Here is a 21,864-nt window from a genome sequence, read left to right on the forward strand (position 1 = left end):
CACAGGCAGAGTGCATCCGATTTTAACTGATGAATGTAAATAACGTGAGTGCCTCCAAATTACCCCTAGAGGCAAATAAACGGGTAATAATAGCTCGTGGCCGTATAGTCTGCGGCGTATACCTTCGACAGCCCAAGTCTATTGTCCATCATCCACAATCAGCTGTGACGCCGGGGTGATGGTGAATGAATGTGGCTCCTTGTCCTGCCGAACAACGCGCTGCCTTGTAAAACCAACACGCGGGGTCCCAAACAGCTGCCAGCTCCCAGGGCACTTGACAGCCCACCAGATGAACGTCTCCCGAGACCGCATCTGTGGCTTTTAACCCCCCACCCCCCTACCCCACAAAGTCATCCTCATCACCAGCAGCACCCGCTCCGTCACAACTCCCACTCCCGACACAACCGCACATCTAATCAAGTGGCTCAGTCAAAGCCTAAACATTCCCTCGTTTATTCTTTCTTCCTGCGGTGCCCTTGCACAAGTTGTTGGAAATCTGATCGTTTGAAGTGGGCCTCCAGACGGAACATGGACAGTCGGATTCACGCGTTCCGCCATCAAAACATGACCATTGGTTGTTCTGTCCGAGGTCATATCGGAGCTTGAATGCAGTATTTAGATGTATTCGAAGCAAGGAACCATCGAGGGTGGTTGGAGAATAATTGCCTCCAAGGAGCGTAAACCATCACGCGAACTCCGGTCATCCTGGCAGCAGCGGCTTTTGGCTGACCATCGACCAAAGACGGCCACTGCATCGTGAGCTTTCAGATGCACTTAAGCTGCCGTCTGGAACGCTCTTCCTTCCGATATTAGAAAGTCACTTGAACTTTGCTTTCTTATATTACATTGAAAAGGTATTTCTTTAGAACTGCTTTTTGTGTTTAGTTTGTTGTCCTTCCCTGCTCCTCCGATTAGTAGTTGGCTACGTACAGTGTGGAAGAAGATCAACATACATACATTATTTTGGCCAGTCCATCAGTGGGTTTATTGCTTCCGTCTCCATGTCCCCAAGACGTCTAGTCAATGTGGAAGAGTAGACCAAAATACCCTCTAGAGTGTCTCTGGAGCTTCCTCGAGCGACAGCCCATCTGCCAACGGTGGCTTAAAGCAAGCAATCGCTGGGCTGCCCCTTTTACCTTCACGTCTCTCCTGCGTCCCCGTGTGGGAGGCCGTGTGTCCATGGGGGAGCAAGGTAGGGGGAGGGCTCTCCGGCGTTATCCGTGCGTTGCACATTGTCGCCGGTGCATCAATTCACGCGGGCACACTCGCGCTCGGTCGTCAAACTGTCTCTGACGGCGGTGGTGCTGGTGGTTATCACGAAGCCCCCCCCCTCCCCCGCCCCAAGAGCCCTCATCGATGTAGGAGCCTTTGCTTTCTTTTCGATTGAAAGCATCGGTGCAATGTAGAGCTCACAGAATGTACCGTTTTGTGAGGGGAGGGGGGAATGCATCGTAGAACATATCCCTTAGAAGTTGCTTTCCTGGCGCTCTGCACCGGAGCTCTTTTTTTTTTGAAGCACATTATATTGCCTGTGGTTCATATTAAGGTGCGTGTTATCCATTATTATGTCAACTTTTTAGGAGTTCTTTTCATTAAAAAGCGCAATGTACAGTCCACCTTGCTTCCCCCCCCCCCCCCCCACGTTATCCCCAAGCCACCAGCATCTTTGCCAACTTAGCCGAGCGTGATTATCCCCGCAGGGAAATCTGCTGCAGCGTTTTTATATCTAAATTAATTACGACATACATCATTGCAGATATTTAATAGGCCGGCCTCTCTGTGTTCCGGAAACATGTTGGACAGAGTTCCACGCAGACAAATCAAAGCGAGCCCATTTATAACAATTTAAATCTGTAACGTGCCCCATCGTATTCTCTGAGTCCCTTGGAGAGAGAATGACTCAGAGGCGCGAGGAGGAAGGCAACCAAATGATGAGCCAGCACCAACAATTGCCCAAGCTCTGCATTGCTCTATATATCAAGGCGTTATCGACCAATTAATGAGTGTTTACATGCAGGAGAAATCCGGAGCAGCCGGAAAAATCCCCGGGTATGCGACGGGGAGGGGAAACGCTTTATTCGATACAAGGGATCATGCCAGAATTCACATTCATTTACGCTATCCCTTTGCCCATGATGCTATTCTATATTCTCCGCCGCACGTACGCACCGTGACGTAAGCGTACTTATAATCACGCGCGCCGTTTGCGTGATTAATTATCTAGGGTCCGGGGTTCCCAATCCATCGTAGCTAATTTTTTTCTTTTTTTTGTCACCGTATAATTATATTGTTGTCTTCAAGGCACTCGAAGGACCATGATTCAGGGAGCTGTAAACGTCGGCGCTTTGAAAGCGCTGTCAATTGGCCGCACGCGCGAGGAACGGCGGCCGAGTGTCAACGGCACTGTCACACGTATCCCTTTGCTACTGCTCCTATGATTACTACTGCACAGCAACGCAAAAAGCCTCATGTTTTTTTTTATCTTGTGGTCATACCATATTCTTCAGATTATAAGATGATGCGGGGAGTAAGAAGCACCTCAAGCATTCGCGCTAATTTTTTTTAAAGTATTTTTTTCTTTTTTTTCTTTTTTATAATCTGGAGAATATGCTACTGCCATGGAGAGCCATCAGCTCTGAAGTCGATTTTAAACACGCCGCTTTAAAATAAGGCAGAGGTGTCTTGTGGAAGAGATTATAAATGGCTGGTGGTGTTTTCTCTCCTCTGCGTAGTGACATATTGCCACGGAATTTGAGACATCTTCTGGAATACCGATGTGTTTCTCCAGAATATGAGACACACCTCCTCTGCTTTGCTTTCGAATACAGGGGAGAAAAGGGGGCATCTTGTAGTCCGTAGAATTCCGTCGCTTCCTCACGTAGCTAAAATTGGCTCGAATATGCACCGCTCGTTCGAGAATTATTTACAAACAAGCAAAAGGAGCTGGTTCAGCACATCTGTAGGCCATTGGAGCCACTTGTTGTGCGGCTGGCAGGTTTTAAAATAAAACCCTTTGCCGGATGTTAAAATAAGAAAGTCGTGGGAAAGTCGAGGATAGGAATGCCACGGTGAAGGAGAGGAGGGGGGGTGGGTGGGAGGAAAAAAACGTGACGTCTGGCATCGGATACTCGCCACACTTAAAATAAACAGGAGTGGTGGCGTCTTGACCAGGAGATTCAAGATGGCGGCGTGTGTGCGCAGAACACTGAGCAGAAACAAACGTCCTCCGGCCGGCCCCAGCAGAACTAAAGTAAACACAGCCACTAGCTGCCCGCAACCTCCGGCTATGAGCGAAAGAATCTGGGTGTTTTTTTTTTGCCCAGAGAAATGTTTTATTGTGGTTGTTTCCCCCCCCCCCTCAAAACTGGGGGGGGGGGAGTGAGCAAGTGTGTGTGAATGTAGTCTCTGTCTATATTTGGTGAAAGTCGGTGCGGTTTGTTCTCACAAGCGCACCCGCGTCCCAGCAGGCTTCGGTTCCCAGCCACGGTGGTGGGGAAGACAGTTGAAAAAATTGACATCTCGTCTCACTCAGGCTCCACTCAGCCTGAAAAATGGGCAGTACTTGGCGCGGTTCATCAACATCAATAACGGAGGTGGCGGGGCGGGGGGAGGAGGCGGGGAGACATTGCGTACCTGTCCCAGCCGAATTGGGTTGCGTGCATTTTTCGTGCGTTGGGCTGTTGTACTGCGTGTCGCTCGACCTTCTCTCGCCCCTCCACCCCCCATCACGCAGTGACTCCTCGGACGTGAGGCCCAACGACACACGGCAAAGCAACCTGAAAATGCACGGCAGGGCCTTAATAGGTGTCCGGTAGTAGCCCTCGCCCCAGCAGGCTACAAGGTTATCTGCGTGGCAGTGATTAAGCAATTGTGAGCAAGAGCACAGCCTCTCCAGTGCATTCCACTGCGAAGACAATGCACTTCTGCAAGGTCAGAAAGGACACAGCCTGAAGGCCATCTTGATCCTTCTTTGAAATTATGATTCTTTGAAAAACCCTAAAAAATGTGATTCACGTGTTTCACAAGCCAGTATATCTTGCGATATATACCGCGGGGTCAGGTGTTGTGGTCATATATCCCCCCCCGGCGGACGTGTTTTACTGCTGCTCAACCGTGCCGTGAATCGTGCCTCCCGCGCGTGAATATTAATTGGAAAATAAACATCAGGAAGGATCATTGACGGGCGCGGGGAAATGTCGAGAGCCCCTCAAGTGAAAGGACGGAGAGAAACCGTGAAAAAAATTTACGTCAAGTCGTGACTGATCTTTGAGAAAAAAATAAGCGAATACGTCGAATAGCTTCATACTCATATGACGTTTATAAAACAAGCTCAGTTGAACACTCGTAATAAATGTAATTGAATTGCGACCGTTATGATACATATGGTCACATTTTCTACAAAGGTAGATAGATTTATGCGCACGCGTTTAATAACAGCACAGGGCCAGTGCAGACAAATAAATGATGTCGCACGGTCTGTTTGTATAAGAAAGAAAGAGAGGGTGAGAGAGGTGGGAGTCAAAGTAGCCCTTAATGACAGAAGTCTGCGGGCGATTATTTACACTGTGGCCAGGCTCTCTGAGCAGAAAATTATTTTCTAAGCCGGTGCAAATGATGCATGCGCAATTGTAAGCATGTGTGATGGAGGGGTCAGTTGAAAGACGCGAGCAGGCTCTCTGGTGAGGTGCGCGCAACAAAGATACCCGGTACAGCCTTCACAGACTTTTGGGGCAAATGCTGGTAGTGAGTGCTTATGAAGGGCGGCAAGGCACACCAGGGGGTGGGTGGGCAGCACCACACCGCACCAGGTAGTCATTTGAGGCTGAGTCGACCTAGGGGAGGCCCAGCACTGCGTCAGACAATCGTCACCGGTGTTGGCTGTGAGCTGAAATCGAACTCGGGTCGCCGGGTTCGTAGCGCAGCGCGTGAACTGACGCGCCACGGGCGCACACACACTTACACACAGACTCGACACACACACACTTACACACAGACTCGACACACACACACTTACACACAGACTCGACACACACACACTTACACACACACACAGACTCGACACACACACACTTACACACAGACTCGGCACACACACACACGGCACAAACAAACACTTATACACAGACTCGACACACACACACTTACACACAGACTCGACACACACACACTTACACACAGACTCGGCACACACACACGGCACACACACACACTTACACACAGACTCGGCACACACACACTTACACACAGACTCGGCACACACACACACTTACACACAGACTCGGCACACAGACACGGCACACACACACACTTACACACAGACTCAGCACACACACACACTTACACACAGACTCGACACACACACACTTACACACAGACTCGGCACACACACTTACACACAGACTCGACACACACACACACTTACACACAGACTCGGCACACACACACTTACACACAGACTCAGCACACACACACTTACACAAGGACTCGACACACACACACACTTACACACAGACTCGGCACACACACACGGCACACACACACACTTACACACAGACTCAGCACACACACACACTTACACACAGACTCGACACACACACTTACACACAGACTCGACACGCACACACACACTTACACACAGACTCGGCACACACACGGCACACACACACACTTGCACACAGACTCGACACACACACACACTTACACACAGACTCGACATACACACACACTTACACACAGACTCGGCACACACACACTTACACACAGACTCAACATACACACACACTTACACACAGACTCGGCACACACACACTTACACACAGACTCGACACACACACACTAACACACAGACTCGGCACACACACACTTACACACAGACTCGACATACACACACTTACACACAGACTCGACATACACACACACTTACACACAGACTCGTCACACACACACTTACACACGGACTCGACACACACACACACTTACACACAGACTCGGCACACACACACGGCACACACACACACTTACACACAGACTCAGCACACACACACACTTACACACAGACTCGACACACACACTTACACACAGACTCGACACGCACACACACACTTACACACAGACTCGGCACACACACGGCACACACACACACTTACACACAGACTCGACACACACACACTTACACACAGACTCGACATACACACACACACTTACACACAGACTCGGCACACACACACTTACACACAGACTCGACATACACACACACTTACACACAGACTCGGCAAACACACACTTTCACACAGACTCGACACACACACACTAACACACAGACTCGGCACACACACACTTACACACAGACTCGACATACACACACTTACACACAGACTCGACATACACACACACTTACACACAGACTCGTCACACACACACTTACACACAGACTCGACACACACACACTAACACACATACTCGGCACACACACACTTACACACAGACTCGACACACACACACTAACACACAGACTCGGCACACACACACTTACACACAGACTCGACACACACACACTTACACACAGACTCGGCACACACACACACTTACACACAGACTCGACACACACACACTTACACACAGACTCGACACACACACACTTACACACAGACTCGGCACACACACACACTTACACACAGACTCAACACACAATACACACTTACACACAGACTCGACACACACACACACACACACAGACTCGACACACACACACACGGCACACACACACACTTACACAGAGACTCGGCACACACAAGGCACACACACACACTTACACACAGACTCGGCACACACACGCACTTACACACAGACTCGACATACACACGGCACACACACACACTTACACACAGACTCGACACTCACACACTTACACACAGACTCGGCACACACACACTTACACACAGACTCGACACACACACACTTACACACAGACTCGGCACACACACACTTACACACAGACTCGGCACACACACACACTTACACACAGACTCGATACACACACACTAACACACAGACTCGGCACACACACACTTACACACAGACTCGACACACACACACTAACACACAGACTCGGCACACACACACACTTACACAGACTCGACACTCACACACTTACACACAGACTCGGCACACACACACACTTACACACAGACTCGACACACACACACTAACACACAGACTCGGCACACACACACTTACACACAGACTCGACACACACACTTACACACAGACTCGACACACACACACACTTACACACAGACTCGACACACACACGGCACACACACACACTTACACACAGATTCGGCACACACACGGCACACACACACACTTACACACAGACTCGGCACACACACACACTTACACACAGACTCGACATACACACACACTTACACACAGACTCGACATACACACACACTTACACACAGACTCGGCACACACACACTTACACACAGACTCGACACACACACACTAACACACAAACTCGGCATACACACACTTACACACAGACTCGACACACACTAACACACAGACTCGGCACACACACTTACACACAGACTCGGCACACACACACTTACACACAGACTCGACATACACACACACTTACACACAGACTCGGCACACACACACTTACACACAAACTCGACACACACACACACTTACACACAGACTCGACACACACACACTTACACACAGACTCGGCACACACACACACTTACACACAGACTCAACACACAATACACACTTACACACAGACTCGACACACACACACACACAGACTCGACACACACACACACGGCACACACACACACTTACACACAGACTCGGCACACACAAGGCACACTCACACACTTACACACAGACTCGGCACACACACACACTTACACACAGACTCGACACACACACACAGACTCGACACACACACACGGCACACACACACACACTTACACACAGACTCGGCACACACACACTTACACACAGACTCGGCACACACACACACTTACACACAGACTCGGCACACAGACACGGCACACACACACACTTACACACAGACTCAGCACACACACACACTTACACACAGACTCGACACACACACACTTACACACAGACTCGGCACACACACTTACACACAGACTCGACACACACACACACTTACACACAGACTCGACACACACACTTACACACAGACTCGACACACACACACACTTACACACAGACTCGACACACACACGGCACACACTTACACACAGACTAGGCACACACACGGCACACACACACACTTACACACAGACTCGGCACACACACACACTTACACACAGACTCGACATACACACGCCACACACACACACTTACACACAGACTCGACACTCACACACTTATACACAGACTCGGCACACACACACACTTACACACAGACTCGACACACACACACACAGACTCGACACACACACACGGCACACACACACACACTTACACACAGACTCGGCACACACACGGCACACACACACACTTACACACAGACTCGGCACACACACACACTTACACACAGACTCGACATACACACACTTACACACAGACTCGACACACACACACTTACACACAGACTCAACACACACACACACTTACACACAGACTCGGCACACACACGGCACACACACACACTTACACACAGACTCGGCACACACACACACTTACACACAGACTCGACATACACACACACTTACACACAGACTCGGCACACACACACTTACACACAGACTCGACATACACACACACTTACACACAGACTCGGCACACACACACTTACACACAGACTCGACACACACACACTAACACACAAACTCGGCATACACACACTTACACACAGACTCGACACACACTAACACACAGACTCGGCACACACACTTACACACAGACTCGGCACACACACACTTACACACAGACTCGACATACACACACACTTACACACAGACTCGGCACACACACACTTACACACAAACTCGACACACACACACACTTACACACAGACTCGACACACACACACTTACACACAGACTCGGCACACACACACACTTACACACAGACTCAACACACAATACACACTTACACACAGACTCGACACACACACACACACAGACTCGACACACACACACACGGCACACACACACACTTACACACAGACTCGGCACACACAAGGCACACTCACACACTTACACACAGACTCGGCACACACACACACTTACACACAGACTCGACACACACACACAGACTCGACACACACACACGGCACACACACACACACTTACACACAGACTCGGCACACACACACTTACACACAGACTCGGCACACACACACACTTACACACAGACTCGGCACACAGACACGGCACACACACACACTTACACACAGACTCAGCACACACACACACTTACACACAGACTCGACACACACACACTTACACACAGACTCGGCACACACACTTACACACAGACTCGACACACACACACACTTACACACAGACTCGACACACACACTTACACACAGACTCGACACACACACACACTTACACACAGACTCGACACACACACGGCACACACTTACACACAGACTAGGCACACACACGGCACACACACACACTTACACACAGACTCGGCACACACACACACTTACACACAGACTCGACATACACACGCCACACACACACACTTACACACAGACTCGACACTCACACACTTATACACAGACTCGGCACACACACACACTTACACACAGACTCGACACACACACACACAGACTCGACACACACACACGGCACACACACACACACTTACACACAGACTCGGCACACACACGGCACACACACACACTTACACACAGACTCGGCACACACACACACTTACACACAGACTCGACATACACACACTTACACACAGACTCGACACACACACACTTACACACAGACTCAACACACACACACACTTACACACAGACTCGACATACACACATTTACACACACACAGACTTGACACACACACACTTACACACAGACTCAACACACACACACTCACGCTTCCAAATAGCGAGCATGAGGTAATGCGGCCGCCGTTTGGCACCAGATAAGCGTATCAGAGCAGAGCCCCCCGCGTGCCTCCACTCTCTCTGTGTGTGGCCGTGACCGTCTGCGGTCCGTCGCCTCCGTGTGAAGCCATCGCGAAAGTCTCTTCCCAGCTGCCCACGCCTGGCGCACATCACCGCCTCCCTTGGCCGACTCCCCCCCCATTTCTCTACTCGTGTGTGCCCGAGCCGTCGATTCGACGATTCGTCGCCCCGTCCTGTTTGATTCGTATTTGGTTGTGCGCTGTGCAAGAGCAGTGGCCCCAACGACTTTCGGTGAAGGGGATTCACTGGCTTCGAGGAATTTGCGTGTGGTCGGTTCACGTAAAACACTGCAAGCCACTTTGTGCGATCACCGAAAGGTCAACTTGCGTACATTCTTGAATCCACGTGTGAACGCTGAATTGAGATAATTTATTAAATCATTGGGCGGTTGGCGATGTATGGTGCGAAAGAAGTTCAACGTACAGAGAGAGGGAGAACCATTGTACCTCTGGGTTCCAAAATCATCCTGTTTTTATAGTTAATTAATTTACCACTTTCCTAAACAAAATTGTTATTCTTTATTTGTCACTCTCCCGGTATCATGTACTGCAATAAATGCATTGTTATACTGGTAGGAACCTCCTGGTTACACCTAGCCCACAGGGGATTATTGTGTCCGTTCGTCGTGAATCAAAAAATGGGAGGGGTGTGGAGGGGCTGGGTGGGGAGGGTGGGGCTGGGTGGGGGTGGGAGGGGTGGGGCTGGGTGGGGAGGGGCTGGTCACCCCGTGGTGCCCTTATAAAACTCAACGTTGAACCTACTCACGCCGGCTTGTGCCCGCCCTCACAGTCGGGCATATTTGCGGAATACACCACGCCGCCGTTGACCCTGGCCATTGACCGAGCAACCCAACGTTCCTTCCAGCTCCCTCCGCAGGAATGTGTAATAGCAGTGCCCTCATCCTATCTATCTCCGACCGCATAGTTCACACCATCTTCCAACTCATTCACTGCATAATAAAAGACACATTCGACAACATATCAAGCAATGTACATATATTTGTAATACGTTAGTTAGTTTTTTTTTCTCCCAGCAGTACATGTTCAAAGGCTGTACGTGTACATATATACTTAAGCCATCCATTCCCACACGTCGAATTAGCACATTTGGCTTCGTACGGTGTGAAAGAAGTTCAACATACATACATACATTAAACTTGATTTGAAGCTTTCGTGACTGCAGGTATTACTCTTTTGTTCTTTCGGTAAAGTCACGTAGAAAGAAAGTAAATACAATTTTCTTTCTACGTGACTTTACGGAAAGAAAGTAAATTACATTTTATTTCTATTTGACTTTACCGAAAGAACCAAAGAGTAATACATACATAATTTGAGGGAAAAGACAAATACGGACATTGTTATTCAGCCACGCGCCTTGTTAAAACTATTATTAAAGTTTACTACCTTCAGTGTGGAGTTCAACATTCGTACATCCTATTCAATTTACAAATAAAATTGTATTCGAACTTCTTGGAATTTCTTACAACACGTATTTTTTTTTTAAAAACACACGCTATTGGAGGCCTCGCAATCAGCCTCGCCGCCACGTCCCGTCACACCTCACCGCCGCCCTCCCGAGCCGGGCATCGCCTGCAATTACACAGCGCGCTCTGCGATACGGCTGGGGCCCACGTCGCCATGGCCCTATCAGTAATTGTCCGAAGCGCGCTGGAGGGCACGTGTCTGGTCCATTAAAAAAGAAAACAGCGAGACTATTTGGGCGCATTGCTGCGAGCTTACTTCGAACGCGCTCGATCTTCGTTCGTTTGTTTGTTTATTATCACGAAAATTGTGTGTTTTGCTCGCGCGCAGATGGGTTTGATGTAACGTTCTAGATTTGAAGTTTTCGTGACTGCAAGGATCCATATTCTTTGGTTCTTTCGGTAAAGTCACGTAGGTGAAAAAAAATATAATAAATAAATAAAATCACGACGTTTCGATTGCAACACAAGCAATCATCGTCAGGTGTGACAACCACAGCAATACAAATTTGACTGAAGTACACTGTAATTTAATTTTTTTTACTGATTTAATTTATTTCTTTTTTCTTTTTATTTTATTTTTTCACCTACGTGACTTTATCGAAAGAACCAAGGAATATTGATGTAACGTACCAGCGATGTGACGTTTCATTTAACGTTGCCTGGTTTAATACCTTAAGATGGAAATGTACGCCATTTATGAGTACAAATATATGACGTGCATTAACCCGGACAATCTTTTATTGTTTCAACCGTCAAGTGCGTGTGCTCGGCATCAAATCCTGCATAATTCACAGATGCCATCATCACCACCACCACCACCATCATAATCACTGTCGTATGTTGATGTTACAAGCCCCTTAATCCCCTAATTTGATGATTAAATTAACCTTATGCATCATTGCTCCCCATCACCTTCATCAAGCCACATTGACCAGTGTGGTGAGGTTATACAACCCCCACGGCCAGCACGAGGTTGGGAGACCCTTATCCAGCAGTGATGATGACGATGATGTGAAGCTTCCAAATATTGCCTTTCTTAAGTCAGGCAAATGCCTACGCAGTCTCTGTGTAAATGATGGCAGTGGCATATTTGGTTGTCACTTGCTGCTATGAATATTAAGGGTCCTTTTTGCAGAGGCTGTGTTCATTCGTGTGTGCGCGCGTGTGCCACAAATAGTGGGAGCGGTAGTGTAGTGGTTAGTGCACTGCACTACGAACCCGGCGACCCGAGTTTGATTCCCGCTCACGGCCGACACCAGTGACGATTATCTGAACCGGTCGTGGGCCTCCCCTAGGTCGACTCAGCCTCAAATGAGTACCTGGTGCGGTGTGTAATCATCGCCACAAAGGAGACAAAGGCGGCCGGGCGTGGGGTGTTGGCCACCCACTCCCTCGTGTGCCGTTCCGGCCTTCATAGGTGCTCGCTAACAGTGCTTGCCTCAACAGTCTGTTAAGGCTATACGGGGGATCTTTGTTCTTGTGTCACATATATAATTAATGCATGGCTCTTTCTGGTAAAAAAAAAAATGAGCGATAGAATAGAATAATACGACCACAGGCACAAATCCCTCATTGGCCGAGACCTTAAACAGTCTCGAAGATGTTGCGCGATGCTGCCGCGGTGAAACGGTCAGCGCACTGGACCAGCCATCCAGAGGTCGCCAGTTCCATTAGTCCCTCCTGCCGCGGCAGTTAAAACAACGGTGCAGCTTTCTTAATTGCCACCCCTGCAGCCGTCTCTCTCTCTCTCTCCACCCGGAAGTCTAAATGGGCACCCCACAGTTAGTCGGTTGGCAGGTCGTGTGTGGAGGGATACGGTGTTGGTGGTACTCTCACCTTTTCCAAGACGGTCTGGCCACTGTGTGTGTGTGTCTGTAGTTCTAAGCACAAATGGAATGGCTCCGGCCCACCTTTGGTTGTTCAAGTTCACGTTCATTTATTAGGTATAGCCCTGTGAGCCATTCGGCTCTTCAATCGGGTGCAACCGCAACAAACAAAAAACAAAAACATGAACAAGAAAACATCTTAAAGTGGTCCGTTTGCAGTGCAGGTTGCGGCTTGCTTTGAGTCTTTAAAAACGGCTTTCAGAAAGCCACCACAGAAAGCATTTCCGAAGTGTAGACCCGCAACGAATGAAGCCTCATGGATTGTCAGTAGGTCTACAACGAGTCAAAGTCTCCCTTATTCCCCCTTCCTTGTGATCCGATGAATTGTCACAATTTGGGGGCCACGATTCAATTCAAGAATTCGCACTTTTTTTTCTCTTTTACATCGTGGCATATTGTAGCGCCTCTCGTGGCTGTAGGGGGCAATCCTCAACTGGATGAAAACCTCCCCTCTTCCATTGGTGGGGGATGTTATGACCGTACCTTACCACGCTGGTCGTTACAGGTTACCATACTGGACATCTGTGAAAAAAGAGCTTAATAGCTCATCGGATTTGTCCAGTATAAATCAACATTCTGATTTCTGGTGAAGATGCTCACCCAGCTCGGGGAATGCAGCACTCACGGTTAGGTGATCCTGGCCACTGGTGAGGATTCAGGGTGTACGGATCAAAAATAATCGATTCTCGCCCACAGCGTTTAATATACTTGTGTCGGGAGCGTAAGGATCGACTTTGGCCAATGAGCCGATGTGCCGTTTACCGCCCTCTACTTGCCAGTGACCTAGCAGGTCCTCCGACATGCATGGTGACTGAAAGGGGTGGTTAATGTCACTGTGGTATGTGTCGAACAGCACACGTTAACTGGGAAATAAGAGTTCGACAGCGGTTTTGATCATTGCGTCACTGTCTAAACACAGTTGGACTGAACAGATTTTTTAAAATACAGTGTGGTCTGCGTAATGACTCCGCTGACAAGCGCCGCTCTCATTTGTACGTACGGCCCTTTGTCAACCCACGTTGTTTCACCATACTTCACCACCCTGGTCATTGTGTGTTGCTGAAAGGAGAAGCATCCCAGGACCGATTCAGATTTCATTTGCCAGTGACGTTAGCCCTGTCCAGGAATCAAACATGGGTGGCCAGGTTCATCGCACAGTGCGCTAACAACTGCACCACCGCTCCACCCCCACAAATCTTTCTAATCAGTACTTAAATGAATAACTACAATATACAGTGCTAGTTGCTGGTCATGGCTTGCTGAGAATTTCTTATGAAGCGAAACGTGTGGGGAGACCAGAACTGGTTCGCTCACCACTGACATTAGCTACCAGATGCTCGCTTACCCCAAGACAAATGTGCCTGTCACACGTCACAGCACGGGCTGCGATGCCATCCATGCTACTTGCTCCATGTGGCACACAGGCCCCCCACTGAGGCTGGAGAGTGCAGTCTGTCGGAGCAGTCGACTGGTTTGGGGCACCACGGTGGAGAGATGTTAACTACCTCGCCTGGTATACAGGAGGTCGTGGGTTCGATCCTGACCCTAACGCCTGTATATTTTGGAGTTTGCATGTTCTCCCCGTGGTCACATGTATTTTTATGGGGGTCCTCCGGTGTTTTCCCTCCACGTTTAGAAAATGAGATAAGTGCATTTGGCGGATATACATTTCCACATGATAAGACACTTCGTTTGCCTATCAATTGTGGTCAGGTCGTTTCTGAAAAAGAGCTATAGAGCTCAGTGGGCCTTGCCTGGTAATAGTTTAGTTTTAGTTTGTCAACTCATGCATGTGAACAGCAGGTCCCGCTTATGTCAGGGAAATTGGCTCTGTAATGCCATTTTCGTTGGCCCACATTTGACGCCCGCAGAGATGGCACGTGTCGCCTCCGTGACCTGGGCTTGTTTCAAATCATTATCGAAGAAGGCCTACATGTGCTCGGGCTAGAATTTCCCATAAATACGCCAAACCAAGTGCCCGTGTCCATCGGTGCGTGACCGCCACATATCGAGTGCTTTCCCACTGCGAAGAAAATCTTCACTCTGGACACATTTTCATTTTTTGTAGTAATGTAGATGGGGTTTAGGGGGCGGTAGGGGAATAAATCCGCCATCGTTGTATTTGTGTCCTTCAAGTGTTCTTGTGTAATTCAGCCGGTTCACTGTCGTGTGATTACGGTGGCTTATTTGGGTTAGGGATGTCCTTCTTATAGTTGTTCGTGTGTACTATTGACAGCTTACGCAGTGAAATGTGAGCTGGTACAGGAATTAATTCGAGCATATGTGTGTGTGTTAATTTAGCTTCGTGTCCTCTGTGACAATACATAAAAAAGGATGGAATTGTGTTTCAGTGGGTCTCACAGGATGTAAATCGATAGACAAAAATGTGTAGAAGTCAGGCCGACATTAACATCCATTTCGTGCCATTGGACTTTATTGACATTTTTTGTTAAGGAAGCCACGGTCACTTTTAATTAAGTCTGACAAAATAAAAAAGAATTCACCGCAAAGGAATGCATGACCTCAAACACAAGAACTCTCCCAGGATCTCACGGATGGTTTGTTGTAAAATCCTGGTGCAATTTCTCAAGGATAAGCAGCGGCGAGAATAGCACACGTCGTTTGAACGGACACCTCACTTGTTTTCCCCGTCTTTCACAGAAACGGGTTTGGTGAAGCCCCCACGCCGGCTGGCATCCTTCCAGCTGTGCCCACGTCTGCCGTACGGCGCGCGTCACCCCCCAACCTCGTCCTCTGACATCAACCAAAGCCAACGTGGTCGCGGAGGCGGCGCCGGCGCCAGCGGGGATGGCCGGGAGGGTGAGGACGACGAGGAGGAGGAGGGGGAGGAGGGGGAGGAGGCGGAAGGGGATGCGGCGGAGGCGCGCCCCGGCGAGGCGCTGGAACGCGCCGTGGCCGCGCTGCGCGACGTTCGCATCGGCGGCGAGCCGGCGTCGTCGCGCGCGGCCCGAGCGCCGTCGCTCGGCGCCGTCGAGGGCTCACGGCGGCAGCAGCAGCAACAGCAGCAGGGCCCGGACGCCTCCTCCATCGCGCTGCCCGATGACCTCAACCCGGACCTGTGGTTCCACGCGATGCACGGCAGCGGCGTGCTGCTGTCCGAGGACCGCAGCCTCGCCCGCTCCGCCCCGGACGTGGCCGGCAGCGAGGCGGGAGACAACGAGAGCAACGGCAGCGGCAGGTTCAGCGCCGGCCAGAGCCTGGTGTTCACCAACCGGCCCGTGTTCATCGGAGAGACCATCTACGTGCGCGTCGGTGGGCAGCAGCAGCCCGGGGACCCCATCACCTTCGGCCTCACGTCCTGCGACCCGGCCACGCTGCGGCCGGACGAGCTGCCGACCGACCCTCACTCACTGGTCGACCGGAGGGAGTACTGGGTGGTGGTGACCGTGTGCCCTCTGCCGGGGTCGGCGCAGCAAATAAGCGAGCAAGGTGCAGAGGGGGCGTGGGGGGCGAAGTGTGCAGGGCAGTGTGGTCACGCCGCACGTGCTTCTTTTCGTTTCATTGCGAAGGCTTGCGCTGCGCCACAGTGGGTGTCAGCGCGACAGCAAAAGTGGCACAATGGGAAAGAAAGGCAGCTGCAGCTGCTGCTGCTGCTGTTACAGCAGCATTGCCCGTAAATAAATTAATATTGTTTGCCAGCAGTTCAGAGTGCTATATTTAGGCCGATCGAGAGTGATGACGGCCAGGCAAGAATAGTCGATAATTATTTAATACACGAGTGGAAGCACCCATTGGTGAGCGATGGTCCCCCCCCACCCCACCACCAACATCCCCCACATCCCCACCCCTGGGTGCCCCCCTCCAACCCTCGTGTGCGATAACCCCCAAGGTTAAAGCCCCACCCGCAGTCCCGTCCCAGGTGCCCCCCCCCCCCACCGCCACTCGCCACCCCCATACACGTACCAGCCACCCGTACTCTCCCCCTGCACGCTGGCACGCGGCCTCCAGCCAATCAGAACGTGCGCTGCATGGCGCGCAGCCTGCAGCCGATCAGCATGCTGGGAACTGACGGACAAAGCCATTCGTTTTTTTGTACAATATGATTTGAACTTTGCAGTGTTTGATCCAAGTAAAGCATTTCATTAGCTATTTTGCTACATGCTATCCAACCCCATTTTTTGTTCACCAAAATTTCCACGTCTCTGCATCATGATTCGATTCAAGAATTGATTTTTTTATTTACATGGAGGTGCCTGTCGAATTTGTAGTGGCTGCAGGTTTTACTTGGGAAATTAAATACAACATATAATTAGCAGTCACGATCTCTCCACAGCTGGATGAAGGCCTCCCCAACCACTCCGACCTCTTAATGACCCTGCGATGGAATGATCCACAAAGGATATGCGCACAAAGGGAGTTTCATCGCTCCATCTCCACGGTGGTTTTTCTCTGAGGCATCTTCCCTCCTTTGACTGCCACTCTAATTGTTAGTCTTGACCACCAGCCATCGTACCTGCCAGCGACGTGATGCCTGCAACATTTACAAATATAAATTAATGGATTTGTTGCGTGAGTACGATGTGTCGTCAGAACAAGAATCGATGTCAAACGATGGCTGATTAAATAAATATGCATAGTACTGTGTTGCCAGGGGATATCTTTTTTTATTAATAATGTTAGCAGCATCATTTGAGAGAAATTAGCCCACGCGGTGTAAATCCGAAAACACATCTTAGGGCAATACAGCACAACCGCGAAAACCTTCACAGCACGCATTAGTAAACTCATTTCTCCACGTCAACAAATACTTTTTTTTAACGCCCTTGTATCGATGCTTCCTTGCAACAGACTCTATTCATAGCAGGGGTCCTTCTCCTGTTCAACACTGGGAGACAGCTGATTATTTTAAGCATCTGGACGAGCGCGGGTGAGGCGATCTGAACCACGACCCCTTTGGACCCCAGGCAGACACACTAACCACAGGGCGAGCGGGTCAGCTATTGATACAGAACCCAATTTCTAAAATTAGTCCTCCCGACAGCTGAAGCAACTCATTTTTTTTCATAGCGGAAGGTTATTGAGGCAACGGTGTTCCCGTGGGACGCCTTTATACGAGAGGCGATGAGTTGACATCCACAGGATTTTCGCGAGTGGTAATAGCGTAAGAGCAATGGGGTTGTTGTTGTTGTTGAAAGTGGCGCACTGTCGTGAATCGAAATGAAAAGGCGCACAGCGGGTCGTTTATCCGCGTGGCGGGGTCGTCGTCGTGAGGGCTGTCACGTAAGCCGCCCCTTGTTTTGCCTCTTCTCTTCCCATCCCATTTTGCTGCAATTTCCTCCGTGTGCTCTCCACTCCGGCTACCACGGCCTTACATCACCCCCCCGCCCGCCCCCCTCTATCCACTCGGCTAAGTAGCAGGGAGCTGCCGTCTGAAACCCTTTTTCTCTTGCCTCCAGGCATTGTTGACTCCATTCTCCTGTTCAAATTCAGGCTCACAAACTTACTCTTCTCTTCCAACTATCATCGGTTGTTTTTTTTTATTATGAATTCTCGTTTTTCTCCCCACTGCATTGCACAGGGTGTCCTGTTAACCCCATGTTATGCATTTACAATATACATTTACCCGGCCCGGTGGAATTTAGCCGGCCCATAGGAATTTGGAATTTGGTCCACTGGCTTATGGCCACAAAACGGAGTGTGCGTGCTGCCTAAATACTAATTTAACTAAGAAATCACATTGACTTTGACTATGCTATACATAACTAAAAAACTAAATACATTTTTATTATACCAGGTAAGGTCCCACTGAGCTATGTGGCTCTTTTTCAGAAGCGACCTGGGCACAAATGATAGCTGAACGAAGTGGCTCATCACGTGCACCTTATGGCGGGACCCCAGAGTCACGAATCAACGGAAGTCAAAATCGTTATTAATTTATTTATTTTTGACGACTCCGTCCCACCGCGCACATAAACACCCGCAACCCACCAGAAATCAATCATCTCCCTCTTCACCAAGCACCCTTCGTTGCCAAAATTGCCGTAGTCATAAACAAAACTTTGAAACTTTGATTAGCGCATCATGTAGAGCTCGCCGAGAGGAATAGATTGCCGCACTGTTCGCCTTCAAGAGACATAAAATGACGTCGCAACGCAATTTATGCGAGAACCGGGGGCTTATGGGACCCCAGGGTCCTGCCATAAGGTTCACGTGGACATTTATAGCAGCCAGATGCGCGTTATAAATGTGAAAGGAATATGTTGATACTGAAACGCAAATTATGATGAGTTATTTACGCAATCTTGACACCAACATTGCATTATTATTTGGTTCTTTCGGTTAAGTCACGTCTAAAGATAAAATAATAAATTAAATTAAATAATAGAATACGACGTTTCGATTGCAACACAAGCAATCATCATCAGGTATAATGAAATATTATTTAATTTAATTAATTATTTTATCTTTAGACGTGACTTAACCGAAAGAACCAAATAATAATTCCTGCAGTCACGAAAGTTCTAAAATTAAGACCAACATTGCATTTTCTTGTAGCACTTAATTGTCCAGAGGCCCATTGTCTGTCACCATCCTCAAGGAAAATCGATAATGCTATGCCACATTTGTGCATGCCATTTTTCCCGACCCTGTGTTTTACTGATTACGTTACCGACAACATGCATAGCAAGCAGAGTAAACCAAACACAGTTTAGCTCACGTGGGTATAACAGGACATTGGGGACACGCTGACGAGTTATTTCCCTCCCCCGCCGCCGGCTTCCTTCCGGTGACACACGACGGCCGCTCTTGAACAATGCCTTGAAGATGTCGTATTTCAACATTACATCGATTCCAATTGCATTGCATTTCTCTGCACACCTGGCCTTTTCGGCTCACTATTCAGATGGAATGAGGCCAGAACGAAACCTGGAAGAGGTCCCTTGATCATCCAAGGTACAGCGCCTGGTCGCAGCAGTTCAGGACTAACCCAGGCCTTGAGCCTCATGTTGCACTGAAACCAGAGCTTCATTTCAGATGGATCTGTCCTGGTTGGCAAAACCCGGAAATAATTTCGCCACTCGGCACATAGCACTCAGAATACTGCTTGCTATGGCTTTGGCTGCTATAGTTTAGGACCCACTCCGGTCTCTCACTAATTCGGAATGTATTCAGTGAGAAATTAAACCTCGCACGGAACGCTGTGTTTGACTGCTTGTTGTCGAGGTTGCGATGACACACAGAAGCCGGTCAAGCGTATTCGAAGTAATTTATTGGTAGCCGATTGATGCTTTGAGCGTTTGGATCTATGCTCAGCAACTGTGATGATGAGAGAAAAAATCATCAAAACAAGCAGGGCTCAATTTCTTACTGAATATTCACTGGGTCGCTGGTAGACAGTTGTAGGTGGCACGTGACTATTAGCCACAGCCATAACGAACAACATACTGTATGTGTGTATGTATGTTGAACTCGCACCGTATGTAGCCAACCGTGTTAATCGGAGGAGCTGTGTCGAGTGTGGAAATGTTGTCCCATCGTTGCCGACCTGAGCACACCTGACTGAATTAAGCCCCCCCTGAGCAGTCGTAGTAATAGGGAGTCACAATTGCGTTGCTTTCCTCCGCCGCCGCCGCTGCTGCTGCTGTGTCTGCAGATGAGGGCGGCTGCATGCTGGGAGAGGCAGTGCTGGGCCTGGTGCTCATGCCAGACGGGGAGGTGCACCTGAGTCTCAACGGCACGAGGGAGGGCATGCTCGTGTGCGCCGACCCAGGACCCCCGCTCTGGCTGCTCTTCGGATTCCGCAATGCCACTGCCACTGCGGAGATCGGCATTCTGGGTAAACGGTGGCCTTTCTTTTCTTTTTTTTTGTTCTTCTTCTTGTCGTACGGCTGATGCAGGTGCAGAGCAACAACTACAATTTCGCACTCGGGTGGCCAAGCGAGATAACCGCGTCAGGAGCGGGAGGAGTGTTTCGCCATGATGTCTCCTTCGCATTTGTGGATCGGGCACTGCGTCATGAAACGTTGTACGGTCTGTTCTGGATGACCACAGTGGCACATTGGAGATTTTTTAATTTTCCATTTGTGCATCTGCCATGGTTTGTGCGGATGTGGTTTAGGGTGGACCATGAGAAGGAATGAAAGACCGGTGCACGCCATTTATTTGTTTTTAGCCAGGGAAAACTTACGCTGCTGGCCGAGTAGCTAATTACAACTGGTGCGGTGTGCGATGATAATCGTACAGCTGTGTGTGGCGAGATCGGCTCGCGTGCGGCTGTAAGGGTGGATTGTTTCATCGTGGGACTAGGAGACGTGACGGTGGCTTGGGGAGACCTTCAT

The 21,864-nt window shown here is 49.4% G+C and overlaps 1 protein-coding gene across 4 annotated transcripts in view; it reads left to right on the forward strand.

Annotated features, from left to right (window-relative positions):
* LOC144931528 (E3 ubiquitin-protein ligase NEURL1B-like) overlaps nt 1-21,864 on the forward strand; it is an 87,720-nt gene that overhangs the window by 60,198 nt on the left and 5,658 nt on the right. For all 4 annotated transcript variants that reach the window (XM_078855471.1, XM_078855470.1, XM_078855468.1 and 1 more), the window contains 2 exons: nt 16,226-17,014; nt 21,180-21,362. In XM_078855471.1, the coding sequence (XP_078711597.1) occupies nt 16,226-17,014; nt 21,180-21,362 (972 nt within the window). The remainder of the gene's footprint in view (nt 1-16,225; nt 17,015-21,179; nt 21,363-21,864) is intronic.

The sequence above is a fragment of the Lampetra fluviatilis genome, chromosome 4 (assembly GCF_964198595.1).
Source record: "Lampetra fluviatilis chromosome 4, kcLamFluv1.1, whole genome shotgun sequence".
In the NCBI taxonomy this organism is placed as follows: domain Eukaryota; kingdom Metazoa; phylum Chordata; class Hyperoartia; order Petromyzontiformes; family Petromyzontidae; genus Lampetra; species Lampetra fluviatilis.